This window comes from Pelodiscus sinensis, chromosome 29 (genome assembly GCF_049634645.1).
Source record: "Pelodiscus sinensis isolate JC-2024 chromosome 29, ASM4963464v1, whole genome shotgun sequence".
In the NCBI taxonomy this organism is placed as follows: Eukaryota; Metazoa; Chordata; order Testudines; family Trionychidae; genus Pelodiscus; species Pelodiscus sinensis.
Window position 1 is genome coordinate 1,934,202 of NC_134739.1, and position 22,953 is coordinate 1,957,154.

A 22,953-nucleotide genomic window follows, 5' to 3' on the forward strand; every position below is an offset into this window, starting at 1 on the left:
CACACGCCTCACTCCTCTTCCCCTGCCCCCACCAGATGCGGCAGGGAAAAATTGTCCCCACCAGGCTCCCATGGGAGGGAAACAGGAAATACCGACTGTGTCTGTTTGTTTTACCGGACGGGGGACCCGAATAACGGCCCGTCCGGGCGACAGCCGGACACCTGGCCAGGGCCCCCCAGTGTCTGCGCGGGTCCCGGTGCAGCTCCCTTACCCTCCGTGAAGCACTCCTCAGGCCCCTGGCTCTCCGCAGCCTCCTCCGCCACCATCTCTGCCTCCACCTCGGGCGCCTTGTAATCCACCGTGCTGCACAGGGAGGAGGTGCTGTCGCCGGACAGCGGCTTCTGCGGGGAGCGGGGAGGGACAGACTCAGCCCAGGGCGCAGGGCCGAGTAGCCGGTGATGCCGGGAGCGGCCCAGGCGCTGGGTGTGGCCCGCGCCCAGCCACAAACGGCGTCACTGGGGGAGGCCAGAGGCACCGAAGGCGGCCTGAGCTCGGGCAGGGGAGCACGGGGGCCGTGCAGGCTGGGCTTGGTTAGTGCAATTGTGGCTGCAACCCCCATGCTCCTGCCCCGGGCCCTAGAGCTGGCTGCAAAGGGCCGTGGCAGCCGCAGACGGAGCTGGGCCAAGGGCAGACACCGGGCCAGGCCTCACCTAAACCCCAGGGCGACCTCCCTCCTTCCCCCGTCCCGAGGGAGCCCGACCTAGGCCCCGGGGAGACGAGGAGGTGGGCGGGACCCCCCTCCCCTCTCCGTAGCACAGTGGCCCCCAAACTTGGTCATGCCCCCCAGCCCCTGTCTGAACCCCGTCCCCCCTGGAGCCAGGGCTGGGAGTGGGGCTGCAGCTTGGGGGGGGGATGCAGAGCAGGGGAAGGGGGTCGAATCTGGGCCCACAGCTCATTGTGGGGGTGGGGCCAGGGAGGGAGCTGCAGTCGGGGCGGAGCAGAGTCACAGCCAGCAGGCAGGGCCAGGCATGGGGCTAAAGCAGACCTAGGGGCGGGGTGAGGTGGCACCACTCCCCCCCAAGTGAGCTGCACCCCCCAAACATTCCTGGGGGCGCCCTGCAGCGTGGGGGCTCTGCTGGAGCAAGTGGCTACGCTGCTGTGGCGAGGGGCGCCCCAGTTCACTTTGGGGTTGAAGCGACACTGTGATTAGTGGCGACCGACGGCTGCAACCAAGTCTCTGTTGTTTGTTTGTTGTGGGTCATTGTAACGCAAACCCCACAAACCGGCTGGGAAGCCGCCAGATGGCAAGCGCCGCGGGATGGTGCCTCCTGCCACGTTCGGCCGCGCATCGCCCCGCTCCGCTGAACCTCCCTCGGCTGCTCCCAGGCAGCTAGAGGATCCGACTAGCGCCAGGGGCCCTGTCTGCCCCAGCTGAGATTCTCACTAATAACCAGAAAGCCAGAGGCTGCAGCATCAAGGAAGGAAGCCCAATCCCAGGGGGAAGCCGGGTCACCCCTGCAGGGAGAGAGGCTCACACCCAGGGCTGGCCTTACCATGAGGGGAACTGAGGCGTCTGCCTCAGATGCCAGACTGGGGGGAAGAGGGGCACTAGGACCCAGAGTGTAGAAAATCGTGTCTGCTGCTGGTGCCTGTGTATTCTCTCTGCAGTCCCATGAGAGGAGTAGAACAGGCAGGAGGCAGAATCGGGACCTTTCAAAGTTCTGGCCCAAGCGAGGGGAAATGGGGGCGTCATTTGAGCTCCTCACCTCAGGTGCCAGAATGTTGCGGGCTGGCCCTGGTCACACCTGCAGAGCGAGCTCGCCCTTGCAAAGCAGTTGCTACTTTTGATGAGCTAAGTTTCTTGAGTATTTCCCACTTCCCAGAAAGCTGGGTGGACGTTTTCTAAAGAAACCTTCTTTCGAGTGGAAATATGCAGATTTGTCAAAAGATAAACGGTTGATCGGGAAGGTCGGGCTTGGCTGACTCCCCCACTTCGAACATTTTTTGAAAAAAAAAAACAAATTTTTGGATGTCACAATATCACGCGGTGACATTTCCAAGTCAGAAACCTTGGTTCCCCAGTCCAAGCGAGTTGTCTGTTTGCAATTTTGGTTAAAGAGGCAGGGAAAGGTTTGAAATGGAAATACAAGCCATTAGCTGAACGATTCACGTTGTTTGACTTTGTCCAAATTCTTTTTGGAGGCTCAGTGGGCAAAACTGTTGGAGATTCTGCTTCTTGTCCCAGTGCACAACAGAAAAGACATTTAAATGCTCAAGGGCTTTTGCAGGATGGAAAAGCCATTTGTCATCCAGCACTATCCAAAACCTCCGAATGCTTTGCACTGCCCATTCCTGTCCCTGGGCCACGAACCCCACCGAGATCCCTGACAAATGCCCTTTGTTATAATTAGACCAGCAGAAACCTGGGCTCCCGGAATTCTGTTCATCTCCAGTATTTCTGGCTCCACTTACTCTGAAGAGCTTTCAGGACAAAGTTCACTCCAGTGCAAAACCTGGATTCCAAATAGTTTTCACCCAGTAGAACTGACTCAGAATCTTGACTTGGCTGGGCTCCCAGAAAGCAAATCTCTGCAACCCCCGCGGGTTAGACAAGAAGAGAAATATCGTAGCAAATCTCCAGGGATCCTCTCTATTTTGATCTGTCTTTCCAGTTTGAACAGCCAGCGTGAGCCTGTGTGCCAAGTGGCCCTGTGCTAGGTACGGACACATCTGCGGACCTGTACGTTCGACACAGAAACCAGAGACCCCAGGAGAAGGATCGGCTATGAAGAGGTATCTTGTGTGCAGTTGGCCGGTGCCTTACAGGGATAATCCCCCCAAGGTCACTAGCGAGTGTCCGAGCATTGTCAGTCACAGATGAGACGGAGATGCTGGTGCCAAGGGGCGCAGGAGGCAACTTGTGACCCCAAAAGATCCAGCCATCGCTCATCCTGGCGTCAGATACTCTGTGGTGATTCGCTGGGTCCCTCAGCCAGTGAGGCAGCCACGAACCAGCCAATCTGGGCTCCCCCAGCCCTAGCCTGGAGCACAGGAAGGTGGGAGAGGGAGGTCAGAAGAGCTGGGGACAGAGCTAAGCCCACCCCTGCTCCCACAACAGGCCATCTGCACAGGAGCTAGTCCGGCCACGTACAAGGTGAGGTGCACAAGCTGTCCTGAGTGCCCGTGAAGGGATCTGGAAAGACGGAAATGCATGAGCCAGACTGAGCAGATGCCGCCATCACAGCCTGTCGTGAGGGGGTGCACCCCGGCCGTGGCAGACCCAAACTAGGTTTCATTAGGAGCCTCTTTCTGAGGTTAATTGTGGTGGAGCTGGCTTTCTTCCACCCACCTGCTAAGAGCTGAAATCACTTGAGACTGATGGGCGGAAGTCACAGCTAAGAGGTGGATGGGAGCAGATGGTGATGGACAGCCAGCAGAGCAGAGATGTAGAGAGGTGCCACGGGCGGCCAGTAGGGTGGTGGCAGAGAGGTGCCACGGGCGGCCAGTAGGGGGGTGGCAGAGAGGTGCCACAGGTGGCCAGCAGGGCAGTGGCAGAGAGGTGCCACGGGCAGCCAGCAGGGTGGTGGCGGAGAGGTGGCCAGCAGGGTAGCAGTGGAGAGGTACCATGGGTGGCCAGCAGGGCAGTGGCAGGGAGCTGCCACGGGCGGCCAGCAGGCCGGTGGTGGAGAGATGCCATGAGTGGCCAGCAGGACGGCAGGGGAGAGATACCATGGGTGGCCAGCAGGGCAGTGGCAGAGAGATGCCACAAGTGGCCAGCAAGGCGGCAGTGGAGAGGTACCCCAAGTGGCCAGCAGGCCAGTGGTGGAGAGATGCTACGAGTGGCCAGCAGGGCGACAGTGGAGAAGTACCCCAAGTGGCCAGCAGGCCAGTGGTGGAGAGATGCCACGAGTGGCCAGCAGGGCGGCAGTGGAGAGGTACCCCAAGTGGCCAGCAGGCCAGTGGTGGAGAGATGCCACAAGTGGCCAGCGGGGTGGCAGTGGAGAAGTACCATGGGTGGCCAGCAGGCTGGTGGCGGAGAGATGCTACGAGTGGCCAGCAGGGCGACAGCGGAGAGGTACCCCAAGTGGCCAGCAGGCCAGTGGTGGAGAGATGCCACGAGTGGCCAGCAGGGCGACAGTGGAGAGGTACCCCAAGTGGCCACCAGGCCAGTGGTGGAGAGATGCTACGAGTGGCCAGCAGGGCGGCAGTGGAGAGGTACCCCAAGTGGCCAGCAGGCCAGTGGTGGAGAGATGCCACGAGTGGCCAGCAGGGCGGCAGTGGAGAGGTACCCCAAGTGGCCAGCAGGCCAGTGGTGGAGAGATGCCTCGAGTGGCCAGCAGGGCGGCAGTGGAGAGGTACCCCAAATGGCCAGCAGGCTGGTGGCGGAGAGATGCCACGAGTGGCCAGCAGGGTGGCAGTGGAGAGGTACCCCAAGTGGCCAGCAGGCTGGTGGCAGAGAGATGCCAGAAGTGGCCAGCAGGGTGGCAGTGGAGAGGTACCCCAAGTGGCCAGCAGGCTGGTGGCGGAGAGATGCCACGAGTGGCCAGCAGGGTGGCAGTGGAGAGGTACCCCAAGTGGCCAGCAGGCTGGTGGCAGAGAGATGCCACGAGTGGCCAGCAGGGCGACAGTGGAGAGGTACCCCAAGTGGCCAGCAGGCCAGTGGTGGAGAGATGCCACGAGTGGCCAGCAGGGCGGCAGTGGAGTGGTACCCCAAGTGGCCAGCAGGCTGGTGGCAGAGAGATGCCACGAGTGGCCAGCAGGGCGGCAGTGGAGAGGTACCCCAAGTGGCCAGCAGGCTGGTGGCGGAGAGATGCCACGAGTGGCCAGCAGGGTAGCAGTGGAGAGGTACCCCAAGTGGCCAGAAGGCTGGTGGCGGAGAGATGCCACGAGTGGCCAGCAGGGTGGCAGTGGAGAGGTACCCCAAGTGGCCAGCAGGCTGGTGGCAGAGAGATGCCACGAGTGGCCAGCAGGGTGGCAGTGGAGAGGTACCCCAAGTGGCCAGCAGGCTGGTGGCAGAGAGATGCCACGAGTGGCCAGCAGGGTGGCAGTGGAGAGGTACCCCAAGTGGCCAGCAGGCTGGTGGCGGAGAGATGCTACGAGCGGCCAGCAGGGCGGTGGCGGAGAGCAGCGAGCAGGTGGGTGGCAACGGAGTGAGTAGGCTGATTCCTTCCCTTCCTCCCACCCAGGACGGGAGGTGAACTCTGACCAAAGACAGCAACTGTGCGTGGGTGCAGAGAAGGGATGGGCATGTGAAAGGGACTCTTGGTTTCTGGAAGAACCTGAGGGGAAAAGGACGCTGCCCAACCCACTTGGGTGGGACTGTTACCTGTGGATCATGTTGATGACCGTGTGCGCCGTGTGTTCCCAAATGAACTATGAGTCACTTCCCGCCGGTTATTACAGGGTCTTTCCCACACTCGGACTCTGCGCGTGTAAGGGGGGAGCTTTGCCTCTCAGAGGCGCCCGGGGTCTGGTGTGAATCTCCCGGGTTGCAGGGCGGGGGCTCGAGCTGGTTCTGTGGCGGATGGATGGAGAGGAGCCCTAGATACTGAACGTGGGCCTGGCTGCTGCTGGCAGAAGGGTTACAACTGAGGGGTGCTCTGCCCCCATCTGAGCTCTGGAAGCACCAAGTGCCCCTTAAGCTTTGCTGGCTGGCCACACAGGAGCAAGGGGGTGTGGCCACCCACCGTGGTTGATGCGGGGTGACCACGGACCCTTGCAGAGCCATCGCGCCAACCGATGCTTGGAGCAGCGTTGGAGTGTGAGTCACCGACTGCAGGTCAAACAAATTCCCTTGCGGCGGCCCCCAGAGCTTCCCCCCTGCACAGGCTGCTCTCCACCCAGGCACTGCACAGGCCTTGCTCCGCTCTCCCCGGCCCTCCCTCCAGTGGCTGGATGCCTGAGCAGCCTCCAATATGCTGACATTTGTTTTCATCCCCCAAAGTCAACCTGGAAAGTTTGGAACTGATTCCAAAACGTGGGAGAATTTTCTTTTGGTGACACACAAGACAGGACGATGAAGCACTTTAAAGACTAACAAGATGGTTGATTAGGTGATGAGCTTTCGTGGGCCAGACCCACTTCCTCAGATCAAATAGTGGAAGAAAATCAGCACAACCATATATACCAAAGTGATACAATCAAAAAAAGGGAACACATGTGAAATTGACAAATCAGATTTTAGAACAGAGGACGCGTTGGGGTTTTCCCGTCTCCTGCACCCCCGTAATGGCACGAACAGACTCCACCAGCCTGTAGGATACAGGGAGTGTATTGCTTCTCCAGGATACAGCACAGCACAGATGTAATCTGGTTCCAGGGCAGGCCTAGGATGCATCTGCTCCCCTTGAGATGGATGAGACTGGGCCCCTAAATTCCAGCCTGTTGCCTAGGCTGCTTCCTCCATGATCCCCCGACAGAAACTAACTAACTCTCTTCCAGCCCTGCCCCCAGCCAGGGGCAGCATTCCACCTTCCTTTGTTTCTCTCCCTGGGAGGTAGCTGGTCAGACAGGTTTGGAGCCCTCTTTTGCATAATGACTCATCCCCTGTCCTGCTGGGCTGTGCTACAGACAGCAGAGGTCGCCCACAGCCCCAGCAAGTTACCTCCACTACGTCACAGAGGTGGAGAGGTTAGTGTCTATGGGTATGTCTACACTACAGCACTAATTCGAACTAACGCATCCAGACTAAAAAACTAGTTTGAATTAGCGTTTTGCTAATTCGAACTAGCAAGTCCACATTAAGTGGACCCTGAACCGGGGTTAAGGATGGCCGGAAGCAGTGCCGGCAGGGCATCAGAGGAGGACTTAGAGCGTGGAGATGCTGTCTCAGGCTAGCCGAGGGCTGCGCTTAAAGGGACCCGACCCCCACCCCGGACAGACAGTTCTCAGGGGTGCCCTGCTTGCAAAGCAGTCCTGGCTTGGAGAGCCCGGAGTGCCCACTCTGGGCACATCACAGCACTCGGCCATCAGCCCGGCTGCACTTGCCGCAGGCTGCCATCTGGGGAGAAGGGGCAATTTGGGGGCTGCAGGAGAGGTTCCACACCCAGAAGCCTGCAGAGCCAGCCCAGTCCTCCCCATTGGGGGCTCGTGCCCCATTCCTCCCTCACCTCCTTCCACTTACCCTTCCCTAGCCCCTCTTCTTGATGTACAAAATAAAGAAAACGTGTCTTCCAAAATGGAAACTGTCTTTATTGAACAAAACTGGGGGAGACTGGGAAAAGGAGGTGGGAGAGGGGAAGAGAGAGGCTGGGAGAGGGGAGGGCAACTAAAATGATCAGGGGTTGGGAACAGGTCCCATATGAAGAGAGGCTAAAGAGACTGGGACTTTTCAGCTTAGAAAAGAGGAGACGGAGGGGGGACAGGATAGAGGTCTCTAAAAGCAGGAGTTGGGTGGAGAGGGTGCATACAGAAAAGTTCTTCATTAGTTCCCATAAAGAAGGACTAGAGGACACCAAAGGAAAGGAATGGGTAGCAGGCTTCAAACTAGTAAGAGAAAGTTGTTCTTCACAAAGCAAAGAGTCAACCTGTGGAACTCCTTGCTGCAGGAGGCTGTGAAGGCCAGAACTAGAACAGAGTTTAAAGGGACGTGAGATCAAGTCATAGAGGTTGTGTCCATGGAGTGGTATTAGCCAAGGGGTAGGAGTGGTGTCCCTGCCCAAGGTTTGTGGAAGGCTGGAGAGGGATGGCACGAGACAAATGGCTTGGTCACTGTCTTCGGTTCATCCCCTCCAGGGTCCCTAGGGTTGGCCGCTGTCAGCAGACAGGCTACTGGGCTAAGAGGGAAGGTCCTTTCTTGGATTGAGAACTGGCTAAAAGACAGGAAACAAAGGGTAGGAATAAATGGTAAATTTTCAGAATGGAGAGGGGTAACTAGTGGTGTCCCCCAAGGGTCAGTCCTGGGACCAATCCTTTTCAACTTATTCATAAATGATCTGGAGAAAGGGGTAAGCAGTGAGGTGGTAAAGCTTGCGGATGATACCAAACTGTTTAGGATAGTCAAGACAGAAGCAGACTGTGAGGGACTCCAAGAAGATCTCACCAAACTGAGTGATTGGGCAACAAAATGGCAAATAAAATTTAATGTGGATAAGTGTAAAGTAATGCACATCGGGAAAAATAACCCCAACTATACGTACAGTATGATGGGGGCTAATTTGGCTACGACAAATCAGGAAAGAGATCTTGGAGTTATCGTGGACAGTTCTCTGAAAACTTCCACAGACTGTGCAGTGGTGGTCAAAAAGGCAAATAGGATGCTAGGAATTATTAGGAAAGGGATAGAAAATAAGACCCAGAATATCTTACTGCCCCTGTATAAAACTATGGTACGCCCACATCTTGAATACTGTGTACAGATGTGGTCTCCTCACCTCAAAAAAGATATTTTGGCCTTGGAAAGGATTCAGAAAAGGGCAACTAAAATGATTAGGGGTTTGGAACGGGTCCCATATGAGGAGAGGCTAAAGAGACTGGGACTTTTCAGTTTAGAAAAGAGGAGACTGAGGGGGGATATGATAGAGGTCTATAAAATCATGAGTGGTGTGGAGAGGGCTGATAAAGAAAAGTTATTTATTAGTTCCCATAATAGAAGAACTAGAGGACACCAAATGAAATTAATGAGTAGCAGGTTTAAAACTACTAAAAGAAAGTTCTTCTTCACACAGCGTGTTGTCAACCTGTGGAACTCCTTGCCAGAGGAGGCTGTGAAGGCTAGGACTATAATAGAGTTTAAAGAGAAGCTGGATAAATTCATGGAGGTTAGGTCCATAAAAGGCTATTAGCCAGGGGATAAAATGGTGTCCTTGGCCTCTGTTTGTCAGAGGCTGGAGAGGGATGGCAGGAGACAAATCGCTTGATCATTGTCTTCGGTCCACCCTCTCTGGGGTACCTGGTGCTGGCCACTGTCGGTAGACAGGCTACTGGGCTAGATGGACCTTTGGTCTGACCCAGGACGGCCATTGTAAGCTCAGGGCTCAGGATCGGGGGTCTCAGTGGACCCCCTTGATTATCATGCACACCTGCTCCTGGGTGGCCAGGCTGGCAGCTCTCCTGCCCTAGCCGGCCACTTTCCTGTGCCTAGTGCAGAGATCGTGGACGAAGTCCATGATGTCCGCACTAGCCCAGTCGGGTCCCCGCCTCTTGCGGTCCCGGGCAAGCTCCCGGGAGACGCCAGCCTGGTCCCGGGAAGAGGGGGAGGGCTGGGGGGCATCGGGTGGCTGGCTCGAGCCGTGCCAGGTGCAGGGTCTGATGGCTGGGTGCTGGCAGGCTTGCACCTGGCACGGGCACTGTAGCCAGCCCGTGCCCCTTTAAGGGGTCCGGGGCCGGGAGGGGGCAATAGAGTTTCCCTGGTGTTGGCCAGAGTGGCCACCAGGGAAAGCTGGGGAGGGCTAGCCTCCCACTAGTTCGAATTAAGGGGCTACACAGCCCTTAATTCGAACTAGTAAGTTCGAACTAGGCTTAATCCTCGTAAAATGAGGTTTTCCTAGTTCGAACTAAGGGCTCCGCTAGTTCGAATTAAGTTCGAACTAGCGGAGCGCTAGTGTAGCGCCTATGAAAGTTAGTTCGAACTAATGCCCGTTAGTTCGAACTAACTCTGTAGTGTAGACATACCTAGGAGACTGAGGGTCTGTCTGCCAGAGCCTCTCGGAGGGTAGTATCCGTTCCAGTATAGGCTGTAGTTTATTGATAATGCGTTGGGTGGGTTTAAGTTGGGGGCTATAGGTGATGACAAGTGCTGTTCTATTGTTGGTTTTCTTGGGTCTGTCTGGAAGTAGCATACCACACTAATACCCACCCTGGAACTTTCCCTTGCCACAAACCCCCTTCAACAAACCCTATTCCACTATAAAGTTCTCTTATTCTCTGGCTCCTGCCCATGGCCTGTAGAGCAGAGCCAAGCAGTGGTGTTCTACAACCAGCTCAGTCGTCAATTAATGCCAGCGGCACGTCAGGCTGAAGAGCAGGGTATGAGCTGGAGACAGGAGGGGTCAATTTTTCAAAGGGCCCAACGTGACTTAAGAACCTAAGAGCTGTTTTCCAGTGAGTGGAAGTTAGGTGCTGTGAGGGCGCGTTGGAGTTTTCCCGTCTCCTGCACCCCCGTAGTGGCCTGAACAGACTGCACCAGCCAGTAGAATAGAGGGAGTTTATTGCTTCTCCAGGATACAGCACAGCACAGATGTAATTCTGGTTACAGGAACTGGGGCTAGGAGGCCTCAGTGCCCCCCCCCTTGAGATGGAGGGTGGCTGGGCCCTACAATCCCAGCCCCCCTCCCTAGCTCCTTCTCCCCTGCTTCCCAGACCGAAAACTACCACTCTCTTCCAGCCCTGCCCTCAGCCAGGGCTCCACTCCGCCTTCTTCCCATTGTTCCACTCCCTGGGAGATACTGGTCAGACAGGGTACGTCTAAACTACATGGCTCCATCGACGGAGCCATGTAGATTTGTTTGTTCGGCAAAGGGAAATGAAGCCGTGATTTAAATAATCACGGCTTCATTTAAATTTAAATGGCTGCCGCACTGAGCCGACAAACAGCTGAGAGCGTGGGAGAGGGGAGGGGGAAACCTGGGAGGAGGGAGCTGGAAGGGGGAAGCCAGGGGAAGAAGGAGGAGGGGAAGTATAAAACTATGGTACTCCATATCTTCAGTACTGTGTACAGCTGTGGTCTCCTCACCTCAAAAGAGATGTTTTGGCCTTGGAAAGGGTTCAGAAAAGGGCAACTAAAATGATGAGGGGTTTGGAACAGGTCCCATATGAGGAGAGGCTAAAGAGACTGGGACTTCTCAGCTTAGAAAAGAGGAGACTGAGGGGGGATAGGATAGAGGTCTATAAAAGCATGAGAGGGGTGGAGAGGGTGCATCAAGAAAAGTTCTTCATTAGTTCCCATAATAGAAGGACTAGAGGGCACCAAATGAAATGAATGGGGAGCAGGCTTCAAACTAATAACAGAAAGTTCTTCACAAAGCAAATAGTCAACCTGTGGAACTCCTTGCTGCAGGAGGCTGTGAAGGCTAGAACTAGAACAGTTTAAAGAGAAGTTAGATCAAGTCATGGAGGTTGGGTCCATGGAGTGGTATTAGCCAGGGGGTAGGAACGGTGTCCCTGGCCTCTGTTTGTGGAAGGCTGGAGATGGATGGCACGAGACAAATGGCTTGGTCATTGTCTTCGGTCCATCCCCTCCGGGGTAGCTGGTGTTGGCCGCTGTCAGCAGACAGGCTACTGGGCTAGATGGACCTTTGGTCTGACCCAGTATGGCTGTTCTTATGTTCTAAGCTCAGGGTCGGGGTTCTCACCGGACCACCTTGATTTTCATGCAAACCTGCTCCTGGGTTCGCATGTGGCCTTTGGTGGTCAGGCTGGCAGCTATTCTGCCCTAGACGGCCACTTTCCTGTGCCTAGTGCGGAGCTCGTGGACATTGGAGGCCTCCCCCCAAACCTGGATGAGGTCCATGATCTCCGTACTAGACCAGACTCCTGGGAGCCGCCAGCCCGGTCCCGGGAAGAGGCGGAGGGCTGGGTGGCTGGCTCGCGCCGTGCCAGGTGCAGGGTCTGCTGGCTGGGTGCTGGCAGGCTTGCACCTGGCATGGGCACCGTAGCCAGACCGTGCCCCTTTAAGGGCTCCGGGGCCGGGAGGGGGGCAGACGAGTTTCCCTGGTGGTGCCCAGAGTGGCCACAGGGCAAGCTGCGAAGGGCTAGCCTCCCACTAGTTCGAATTAAGTGCCTACACACTCCTTAATTCCAACTACTTAATTCGAACTAGGCTTAGTCCTCATAGAATGAGGTTTACCTAGTTCGAATTAAGCACTCTGCTAGTTCGAATTAAGTTCGAACTAGCGGTTTGTATGTGTAGCGCCTAGCAAAGTTAATTCGAACTAACGTCTGTTAGTTCCAATTCACTTTGTAGTGTAGACAGACCGAGAGGGTAGGTCTACACTAGCCACAGAGACTCTTGGAAATGTGACCCAAAGATTTCACAGCCCCTTTAATAGCTCTCAACGGCCCAACCCCAACCCCAACCCTAACCCGACCCCAACCCCAACCCTAACCCAACCCCGACCCCGACCCTAACCCCGACGCCAACCCCAACCCTAACCCGACCCCAACCCCAACCCTAACCCGACCCCAACCCCGACCCCGACCCCGACCCCGACCCCGACCCTAACCCCGACGCCAACCCCAACCCTAACCCTAACCCGACCCCGACCCCTACCCTATCTCCTAAGCTTAACCCTAACCGTAACCCCAACCCCGACCCCAACCCCAACTTTAACCCTGACCCCGACCCTAACCCAAGCCTAGCCCCTAAACCCTAACCCCAACCCTAACTCCTAAGCTTAACTCTAAACCCCTAACCCTAACCCCTAAACCCCGACCCTAACCCTAACCCTAATCCTAACCCTACCCATTCCTGAGGACTCCCACAGATCTGGTCCCAGTTTGAAATGCTCTCCCAGTATTCCCTGGGCAGGGCCATCGGGCAGCGCGCTCACAGACTGCCCTGCCCGCTTCGCTTGGAGTCAGGACCAGGGCCAGCCCATGGCACCCTGATCTCAGCAGCTCAGACTCTGCCCCCAGAGGGGAGCTACAGAAGCCAGGGGGCACAAGTGGCCACCGATGCGGTTTGATGGGGAAGAGAGCACGACCCGCCCCCGTGCCAAGCTCTTTCGACTGGCCACGTCCGTGCAATGCTGGGGGGGAGCCGTGCGAGGCATTTCGGAGTCAGTCCGCGAGCCTGGTCTCTGGCCCCCTCTCCGGCAGAGGCCTGGGTGTGCTAGCAACACAAACGCGAAATGCCACTAGGTGTCCCCCTCGCACAGTCCTGGACTCCCCGCCAGCAGCTGCTCTGACTCAGCCCAGCTCCTTAGTGGTCACTGGCTGACTCGGGAGGTGGCAGGACAGGGATGGGCGAACCCCGCCCCCACTGGAGCGAGCGTCCACACTGCCCGGCTGCAGCCGTGCCACCGCCGTGTTTATAGCCCCAGTGCTCCAGCGGGGCAGATCCCCGCCCCTCTACAAGCCCGCTGAGGGGTGCTGAGGGCTGCCTGGGGGCTGGAAGGGTGCACTTGGGGCAGGGCTGAGGGTGTGCCTGCCCCGCCCCTTCTGCCCAAAGCCCCGCCCCTTCTGGGAGGATGGGGCTGTGTGACGGCGCGTTGGGGGTCCCCCGTCTCCTGCACCCCGAAATGGCACAAACAGACTGCACCAGCCGGTGGAATAGAGGAAGTTTATTGCCTCTCCAGGATACAGCACAGCACAGATGGAATCTGGTCACAGAGCTGGGCTAGGATGCCTCAGGCCCCCTTGAGATGGGGGAGACCGGGCCCCTAAACTCCAGCCCCTTCCCCTAGGCTGTCTCCTCCATGCTCTCAGACAGCCACTAACTAACTCTCTTCCAGCCCTGCCCCCCAGCCAGGGCAGCCTTCCCCCTTCCTTTGTTCCTCTCCATGGGGGGTGTCTGGCCATACTGGTTTGCATAGTGACTCATCCTGTTTTGCTGGGTCGTGGTACCCACGGCAGCCAGTGGGGGTTACCCCAGAGCCAGCAGCATAGAAACCAGCCAGGTACCCCCACTACGTCACACCCACCTTGTCCAGGGGCCTGCGCAGGCAGATGGCTCCCCTAGCGCTGACCCCCAGTTGAACCGAGCCCCACGTGCCCCTGCCCGTGGGAAGCTGGGCCGTGCCGTGGGCAGACACTGGGCACTGCCCAGGGGCAGGGAGATACCCCGGGGTAGCCCTGGCCAGTGGCAGGGGAAGGCAAAACCCGCCCAGGTCGCCACTGGCCCCTCCAAAGCACTGGTCAGCCCCGGAGCTTGCCCCCTGCACCGATCTAGTGGTCCAAAGTCGGGGTCCGTGCCAGGACACAGTCTCGTTGTGACGTCGCACAATGGGCCAGTTTCCCTTGGCTTGTGCATTAGACTCATCTTCACGCAGGCTCAAACCTGAAAGGGGTTTTCCTTGCTTGTCTCTCCATTGCAATGTTGCTGTCGTCCAGGCTCGCGTTCGGCGCCAGCCACAGCCCAGAAGCCGTGGGCATTGTAGCTCCAAGATGCAGCGTCTGACTATGTGAAATGCTTCGTCTCAGGCCCTCGCCCCGGCCCCGGGAGTCTTGCTGCAGTTGATCCTTTCTAAGGTATTAACAGTAGATCCAATTTTAGTGCCGTCAGCAGATTTCACCACCTTCCCCCAAGTCATTTATAATCGAATTGGAAAGTCACAGCCCTGGCACGGACTCTGTGACGCCCGCTGGCATCTGCTGAGAGCAACAGCACCCTGATGTCCTCTGAGCCAGGTAGCTTTCGGGTTTATATCCCCGGCCTCCACAGCAGCAGGGCTTGTCTGTCTCAAAGCGCAGCGCTGACGGGGTGCCGTGACATCTTGCAGGGAAAGCACGTTCAACACTGGGCGCTCTGAGGCGAGGCGCGAGGTCTGGCCCGATCCCATGGCTGGAGGGTGCAGTTCGACACTCGGACCGGCGAGACGATGGGTGTTTTTAACAGCGCCGCTCTACACCACGGGGTGTGTGGACGCCCCTCGCTGCCAATGTTTGACACGAGACGGGAGGTTTTTCTAAAAGACCCGCTCTAGCTCACACAGGGAAGTTCTCCGGCTGCGTGTACAGGTCAGACCATGTGCTTGCCGTGATCCCCTCTGTGTACCCCCCAACTCCTTAGCACGTCCCACGGGACTTGAGATCCCAGAGTCTAGCCTGGGGATGGGGGTTCCTGGGTTTGTAGGAGCCAGGAGCTCACACCGGGGAAAGATGCCATGTCTGTGAGGGTGAAAGCATCGAGACGTTCGGGAAGAATAACCTAGCATGTGGGAGGGCCCAGGAGGGGTTAGGATGAGGACTGACGGAGGAACGAAAGACGGAATCGTCACCAAGGTCCCCTCTAATTTTTTCCATCCATGAGCAGAATATTTCTACATTTCAGAATATAAATGTTGTCCTGTGCACTGAGGCACTGGTGGATGTGCACCACCAGCAGAAACACCTGCTGCTGGCTGTGGGCGCTCTGCCCATCACCTGGATCTCTCCTGGGCAGCCGCCCGAGGGCCCAGCTTACAGGGAACACCGGTCGTCGCCAAAGTGCCAGCGCAGCTCCAGAATACGGTTCAATTGTATTGCTAAGTCCCTACGCGGCTTCCATCCCTGTGGCCACACGAGAACATAAGAAGGGCCAGGCTGGGTCAGACCAACGGTCCATCTAGCCCAGCGTCTTGTCTGCCCACAGTGGCCAATGCCCCAGAAGGAGGGATCACAACAGGGAATCTGTGACGTAGTGGGGGTACCTGGCTGGTTTCTATGCTGCTGGCTCTGGGGTAACCCCCACTGGCTGCTGTGGGTACCACGACCCAGCAAAACAGGATGAGTCACTATGCAAACCAGTATGGCCAGACACCCCCCCATGGAGAGGAACAAAGGAAGGTGGATGCTGCCCTGGCTGGGGGGCAGGGCTAGAAGAGGGTGAGTTTAGTTGGTGTCTGGGAGCATGGAGGAGACAGGCTAGGGAAAGGGGCTGGAGTTTAGGGGCCCAGTCTCCCCCATCTCAAGGGGGCCTGAGGCAGCCTAGCCCAGCTCTGTGACCAGACTACATCTGTGCTGTGCTGTAACCTGGAGAGGCAATAAACTTCCTCTATTCCACCAGCTGGTGCAGTCTGTTTGTGCCATTTCGGGGTGCAGGAGACGAGGGACCCCCAACGCGCCATCACACTGGTGTCAGAAGTGGGATGCACTGCACCCCGTGGATGGAGCTTCCAGCGGCGAGCGACAAGGCGCAGTAGAAGCAAGAGCCCTGGAGCCAGGCATGCTGGAGACAGAGCGAAGCGGTTCCTGGGAATTGTGGGGCGCTGCAGCACTAGACTGGTGAGTCTTCACCGAGGGGACCAGCGGGCAGATGGCCTACGCCCAACTCTTGAAGGCAGAGCTGGTGGGGCTGTGCAGAGAGAGGGGCTTGCTTGCGCGGAAAGCAACCAAGGCCCAGCTGATTGCCCAGCTGGAAGAGAATGACCAGCCACAGGGCCAGGATCTTGTCCCCAGGGGAAGCAGCCAGACCCCCCCTGAGAGTGTGTCAGGCTCAGAGAGGGGGAGGAGCGCTGGAACCCACCGGAGAGATGAGACAGCGTCTCCTGGGAGGCCTGCAAGCCGTAGCCCATCTAGGGCAGAGGCCAGCCCAGCGGAGCTGCGGCGGCTGGAGATCCAGCTGCGGATCAAGGAATTGGAAGTAGAGGACCGAGAGAGGGACCGTCAGGACCGAGAGAGGGAGCGCCAAGATCGAGAAAGGGACCACCAGGACCGAGAGAGGCAGCGACAGCATGAGCTGGCCATGGCAGAGCGGAGAACCGGCGGGGCACCGGCTGCGCCAAGTGCGGATGGGCCCCAGGGTCCCGGGACTGCCAGACGCTTGGAGAGGCTCGTGGTGGCCCAATTGAAGGACGTGGGCGACATAGACGGGTTCCTCAGCTCCTTTGAGAGGGCCTGTGGACTGCAACGGGTTCCCCCAGCTGACTGGCTGCAGGAGCTCATCCCCGCACTGAGCCAGGAGGCGGCCGGAGTGCTCAGTCAGCTGGAGGACCTACAGCCAGGGGATTACAACCGAGTCAAGGAGGCCCTGCTGCACAAGTTCGGGCTGACCCCCGAGATGTACAGGAAGAAGTTCTGGGGGGTACAGAAAGGGCCACGGGAGACCTATGTGGACCTGGTCTCCCGCCTGGCGCAATACTGCCGCAAGTGGGTGTCTGGAGTCGGAGCCCAGACCGCAGAGGAGCTGCTCAAGCTGGTCCTGATGGAGCAGTTCTATGAAGCGTGCCCACCCAAACTGAGGCTGTGGCTCAAGGACCGGAGACCAGAGAACCCCCAGGAGGCCAGGAGGCTGGCGGATGAGTTCACGGAGAGCCGGTCCGGGTGTGAACGGGAGTCCCGGAGAGAAAGGGAACCGCGCAGAGACCGGATCTCGGCTGAGCGACGGAGGGAGTCAACTACGGGGCAAGACCAAGGAACAGGTCGTCTGCGCCCCAGAGAACCAGCCAGGGCCTGGACAGAGACAGCCCAAAGCCTAACTTGCCAGCGCTGTGGGCAAAAAGGCCACAAGAGGGCTCAGTGCACCAGGTCCCAGGACCAGGGACCTTCCAGGGTTAACTGGAGAGGAACAAAGGAAGGTGGATGCTGCCCTGGCTGGGGGGCAGGGCGGGAAGATGGTTAGTTGGTTGCTGGCTGGAAGAATGGAGGAGACAGCTTAGGGAAAGGGGCTGGAGTTTAGGGGCCCAGTCTCCCCCATCTCAAGGGGGCCTGAGGCATCCTAGCCCAGCTCTGTGACCAGATTACATCTGCGCTGTGCTGTACCCTAGAGAGGCAATAAACTTCCTCTATTCCACCGGCTGGTGCAGTCTGTTTGTGCCATTTCGGGGTGCAGGAGACGGGGGACCCCCAACCCGCCGTCACAGAATCCTCACGTGATCTCTCCATTGTCACCCACCTCCAGAGGAAACAGAGGCTAGGGACACCATTCCTGCCCATCCTGGCTAACAGCCATTGATGGACCGAACCCCCATAAATCTATCTAGCTCCTTTTTGAATGCTGTTAAAGTCCTAGTCTTCACCACATCCTCTGGCAAGGAGTTCCGCAGGTTGACTGCACTGAGTGAAGAAAAACTTCCTTTGGTTTGTTTTAAACCAGCTGCCTATTCATTTCATTTGGTGACCCCTAGTTCTTATACTGTGGCAATAAGTAAATCACTTTTCTTTATTCACTTTTTTCACACCAGTCATGATTTTACAGACCTCTGTCCTGTCCCCCTTCGTCTCCTCTTTTCTCAGCTGAAAAGTCCCCGACTTTCCAACCTCTCTTCATACAGGACCCGCCCCAAACCCCTGGTCATTTCTGTTGCCCTTTTCTGAACCCATCCCAATGCCAGTAGCTCTGTTCTCAGAGGAGGTGACCATGGGAGCCGTGGCTGTCCCGGCACGGAGCCCAGGGAGTAAAATGATTGGTTCTGGCCGAAGGGAGAGGCGTCGGAGCTGGCGTCTCCGGGGGGTTTTACTTTGGGCTTTGAAGCCCAGCGGAGACACGTTCTCCATGCTCCCACCCCCGCCCCAGACAGCAGAGCAGGAGAAGCCAGGTGTTGCCATCACGCCCCATGTTCCATAGGACAGGAGCGCCCCCCGGGCAGCACAGAGCAAGCCGAGCAAAACTGGCCCCTTCTGAGCACGGGCCCGGTTCCAGGAACCGCTGGAACCTGGGCACTGGCTCGGGTGGGTGCAGTTACAGCAGGGTAACGGCGCTTCTGTTGCTCTAGCTGAGGCCACGCGGGTTTGCTGCCATCGCCGCGCTGGGCAGAGAAGAGCAGCGAGAGGAACCGTGGCAGACGGACAGACCGACGGGCACCAGCTCTTGGGGCAAACGCCACAAGTGGAAGCTCTTCACGTGTCTGGCCACGAAAGCTTGGGCCAAATCGATGTTAGTCTCTGGGGGCCCCTCGCTGCTGGTGCCGACACAGACTAACCCGGCTCCCGCTCGGAGACGCGCTGGCTCGGAGTGTGAACGCCCCCCCCAAGAGGCAGGGCAAAGCCCCTTTCGAGCCACCGGGCACCTAAACGAGCCTTTTGCAGCAAAATGCATTGGGGGACCCGCTCGAAGAATATCGGCCAAAGAGCTGGACTGGGGCCTTGCTGGCAGCCCCCAGCCCGGTCCCCCAGCGCCCATAAGCTGCCCGGGCCGAGCACGTCTGCGCCAGTGTCACTGCGTCCGCGCGCGGGGCGGGGGCTGCTCCGTCTGGCCTGGTGTCGTCCCAGCAGCAACACGGGAGCGGAGCCACGGCCACGCTCCCACACAGCGAGTGACTGACGGGCGTTTCAGCCAAGGGGCGACTTGCCAGCAGGCCCACCGAGGGGCCCTTGAAATGGCTGCTGGAGCCCGGTGCGGTCTGGGCGGTGCAAAGGGCTTGCCTAGCCCCAGCCCCGCCCCTTCTGCCCCAGCCCCGCCCCTTCCAGGAGCGCAGAGCTGCCCCCACACCTTGTCCAGGCACCCGGGAGCTATTGTCGAGGGGAAAACCTCCTGGCCAAATGCTCCTCTTCCCCTGCTTATCTGAGCGGAGGGCCCCGGGCGGGCCAGTGAGACGGGGGCTGGTTTGCAGCCTGCAGCAAGATTCCTCCCTCCCCCACTGCCCATGGCTGCCAGTCAACGTCCAAAACACAGGAGAGTAAAATATTGCCCGGGGCAACTGCAACTGTGCAGTGACCCCCAGGTACTGAACCCCCAGCAGTGACCCCCATGTACTGAACCCCAGATATTGAACCCCAGATACTGAACCCCAGGCAGCGACCCCCCCATGTACTGAACCCCAGATACTGAACCCCCAGCAGTGACCCCCATGTACTGAACCCCCAGATACTGAACCCCCAGCAGTGACCCCCATGTACTGAACCCCATGTACTGAACCCCCAGCAGTGACCCCCATGTACTGAACCCCAGATACTGAACCCCAAGCAGTGACCCCCATGTACTGAACCCCATGTACTGAACCCCCAGCAGTGACCCCCATGTACTGAACCCCATGTACTGAACCCCCAGCAGTGACCCCCCATGTACTGAACCCCAGATACTGAACCCCAAGCAGTGACTCCCCCATGTTCTGAACCCCATGTACTGAACCCCCAGCAGTGACCCCCCATGTACTGAACCCCAGATACTGAACCCCAGGCAGCGACCCCCCCATGTACTGAACCCCAGATACTGAACCCCCAGCAGTGACCCCCCATGTACTGAACCCCAGGCAGCGACCCCCCCATGTACTGAACCCCAGATACTGAACCCCAGGCAGCGACCCCCCCATGTACTGAACCCCATGTACTGAACCCCCAGCAGTGACCCCCCATGTACTGAACCCCAGATACTGAACCCCAAGCAGTGACTCCCCCATGTTCTGAACCCCATGTACTGAACCCCAAGCAGTGACCCCCATGTACTGAACCCCAGATACTGAACCCCAAGCAGTGACCCCCATGTACTGAACCCCCAGCAGTGATCCCCCATGTACTGAACCCCATGTACTGAACCCCCAGCAGTGACCCCCCATGTACTGAACCCCAGATACTGAACCCCAAGCAGTGACCCCCCATGTACTGAACCCCATGTACTGAACCCCAGATACTGAACCCCATGTTCTGAACCCCAAGCAGTGACTCCCCCATGTACTGAACCCCAGATACTGAACCCCATGTTCTGAACCCCAAGCAGTGACTCCCCCATGTTCTGAACCCCATGTACTGAACTCCCAGCAGTGACCCCCCATGTACTGAACCCCATATGCTGACCCCAAGCAGTGACCCCCATGTACTGAACACCATGTACTGAACCCCAGATATTGAACCCCAGATACTGAACCCCATGTTCTGAACCCCATGTTCTGAACCCCAAGCAGTGACTCCCCCATGTTCTGAACCCCATGTACTGAACCCCCAGCAGTGACCCCCCCATGTACTGAACCCCATGTGCTGAACCCCAAGCAGTGACCCCCCCATGTACTGAACCCCATGTACTGAACCCCAAGCAGTGACCCCCCATGTACTGAACCCCATGTACTGAACCCCCAGCAGTGACCCCCCCATGTACTGAACCCCATGTACTGAACCCCAGGCAGTGACCCCCCCATGTACTGAACCCCATGTACTGAACCCCATGTGCTGAACCCCAAGCAGTGACCTCCCCATGTACTGAACCCCATGTACTGAACCCCATGTACTGAACCCCAGGCAGTGACCCCCCCATGTTCTGAACCCCAGGCAGTGACCCCCCCATGCAGTGGCCCCCGTCCCTCTGCTCTTTGTCTGCAGCCCGGACAAACCGACCCCAGTGAGAGGCAGCTGTGGGCGCCTCACCGGCCTGCAGTTCCCATCGGGCCTGTGGCTGGCCCCAGAGAAACGCGAATCCCGCCCAGGCAGGAGAGCTGCTGGCAGGCCCTGGCCCAGCCTGCCTGCCTACCTTGGGGCCTTCCGTGTCCGACTGGGTGCTCGTTTCTTCGTCGTACAGGTCGGACTCCTCGGAGGCGATGGGCACTTGCACAGTCAGGTGGGGGTTGTGGATGAAATTCATGTGGTCCAGCTCGTCCCCGAAGCGCGGCCCTTTCCCGGCGCCGCCGTCCCTGCCTTCCGCCGGGGGCTCCTGGCCCGAGCACGCGTGGTTGAGCACAAAGTTGTCTTTCTTACTGTCCTCTTGCTCCTCCGCCGGCTCCTGCTTCTCCTTCCACGGCAGGTGCAGCAGCGCGAGCGCCGTTCTCTTGACGAAGTCGATCGCCCGGGTGATCCTGCCTATGGCGATCTGCAGATTGTTCATCTCGCCGTCGTCGTCGGAGGCCGCGAGGCTGTCGGCGCTGAAGGAGCTCAGCAGCAAGGCCAGGAACAGGTTCAGGACCTGGCGGGACAAAGCAAACCCGGGGCAGCTGTCAGACGCCAGCAGGGAGCCCGGCCTGGGTCCAGGCAGGTTTCCATGTCTCGCAGGGACACCGCCCCCCCCCTTCGTGACTGTGGCCTCTCCGCCCCCCTCCCCGGTCCTGACAGCAGCTGCTGAGTCGCAGGAGGGGAGCGCGGCTCGGAGGCACCGCCCAGGCATGAGCTGCAGCGACGGGCCCTTCCTGGCTGCAGACTCAGGGCTCCTTGTGTCGAGGTGCCCTCGAGTCTCTCCTGGCCAGTGGGGCCCATTGCGGGGGAGCTCGTGCGTCCTGGGGGCGCGTGATTTCCCCTGCACCAGGCAGTGTCTCTGGTGCAGCCCAGCACAGTGTCCCTACGCGCCCTGGGCCCTGCCGCCTGCCCCGGGGCTCCGCGCCGCTATTTCCTCGCCACCCCCATCTCCTCTGCCCCCCGCCAGGACTGGGCCCCGCGCTGGGCGCTCTGCTTCCCACGTGCCCCTGGACAGGCTGCCAGCCGTCGCCTTCCCTGCTCTCTGGCTGGAGGCCCCCTGCTCCCTCCTGCTTGGCTCCATCGGCCTTTCCGCCCCGCGGCGCCTCTGGGCCGTGGACAGAGGGGAGGAGGGAGACGAGGTGGGCGAGGCGAAGCCTTTTCTCGGACCAGCGTTGGTGGGGGAAGGAGCCAAGCTCCGAGCTGCCCAGAGCTCTTCCTCGGAGCTGGCACCCGCAGAAGTGGGTGCAATGAAAGACTTTCCAGCGCACACCCTGGGCCCACGGCGTCCAGCGGGGGGGCTGGCACCGCCCCCAGACCGTGAGCCTTGGGACAAGATGGTCAGCACTGGCGACGCTGCCTGCCCTGGGGCGCGGTTCCCAGGGGGGCGAGTGCCGCATGAGCCTTCTGGTGAAAGAGGCTTTTCCTTGCACCGGCAGCAGAGCGTCCCTGGTGCATCGGTGGCGTGACGGAGCCCCCCTGTCGCCCTGGGGCATGCGCCCTGACTTCCCGCCATCTGTCCTCGCGGCTCCGCCCCTCGGCCCCACACTGGTCAGTGGTAGTAAGCGCCTGCTTCCCTCCGCGCTGCGCAGTGGTGACGAGCGGGGGCCCCTGCGTGGCCCCATGCTGCCCTGGCTGCAGTGCAGCCCCCCCGGGCTGAGCCCTCCCCCCGGGCTGGGGCTTTGCGGGGCACGGCAGCATCCCCCGTAGCGTGAAATGCATTGCTTGAAAAGCTGAGCGTTCCGGGCCAACCCCACAGCTGTCGGTGTTTGTGCCTTCCCGTGCCAGGAGCGCATTTGAGACGGGAATTAGCTGCTATTCAAGGTCACTGCTGTTTTCACATGGCCCATGCCATATGACTTAAACAGAGTCTTGAAATAAATCCCGGGACCACAGCAGGGTAATACGCACGTTAAGCACCAATTACAGCTAATCACTTCTGTGGCCATTGTCTCCAGCGCGCTTGGCAGGAGCTGGCTCCCAACCCCCGCACGACTGCCCCCTCCCGCTACGAACGCCACAGGAAATGCCCCAAGTGCCACTGGCAGTACAGGGCGCCTGGCCGCGGGCGCCGTAAATAACATCTCACTGCAGCAGCGGCCTTCCCCCCGTTTACCCTCCAGGAAC

The 22,953-nt window shown here is 58.8% G+C and overlaps 1 protein-coding gene across 2 annotated transcripts in view; it reads right to left on the minus strand.

Annotated features, from left to right (window-relative positions):
- SCN4A (sodium voltage-gated channel alpha subunit 4) overlaps positions 1-22,953 on the minus strand; it is a 174,108-nt gene that overhangs the window by 31,257 nt on the left and 119,898 nt on the right. For both annotated transcript variants that reach the window (XM_075911769.1, XM_075911768.1), the window contains exons 16-17: positions 20,915-21,343; positions 212-341 (exon numbers count right to left, since the gene is read on the minus strand). In XM_075911769.1, the coding sequence (XP_075767884.1) occupies positions 212-341; positions 20,915-21,343 (559 nt within the window). The remainder of the gene's footprint in view (positions 1-211; positions 342-20,914; positions 21,344-22,953) is intronic.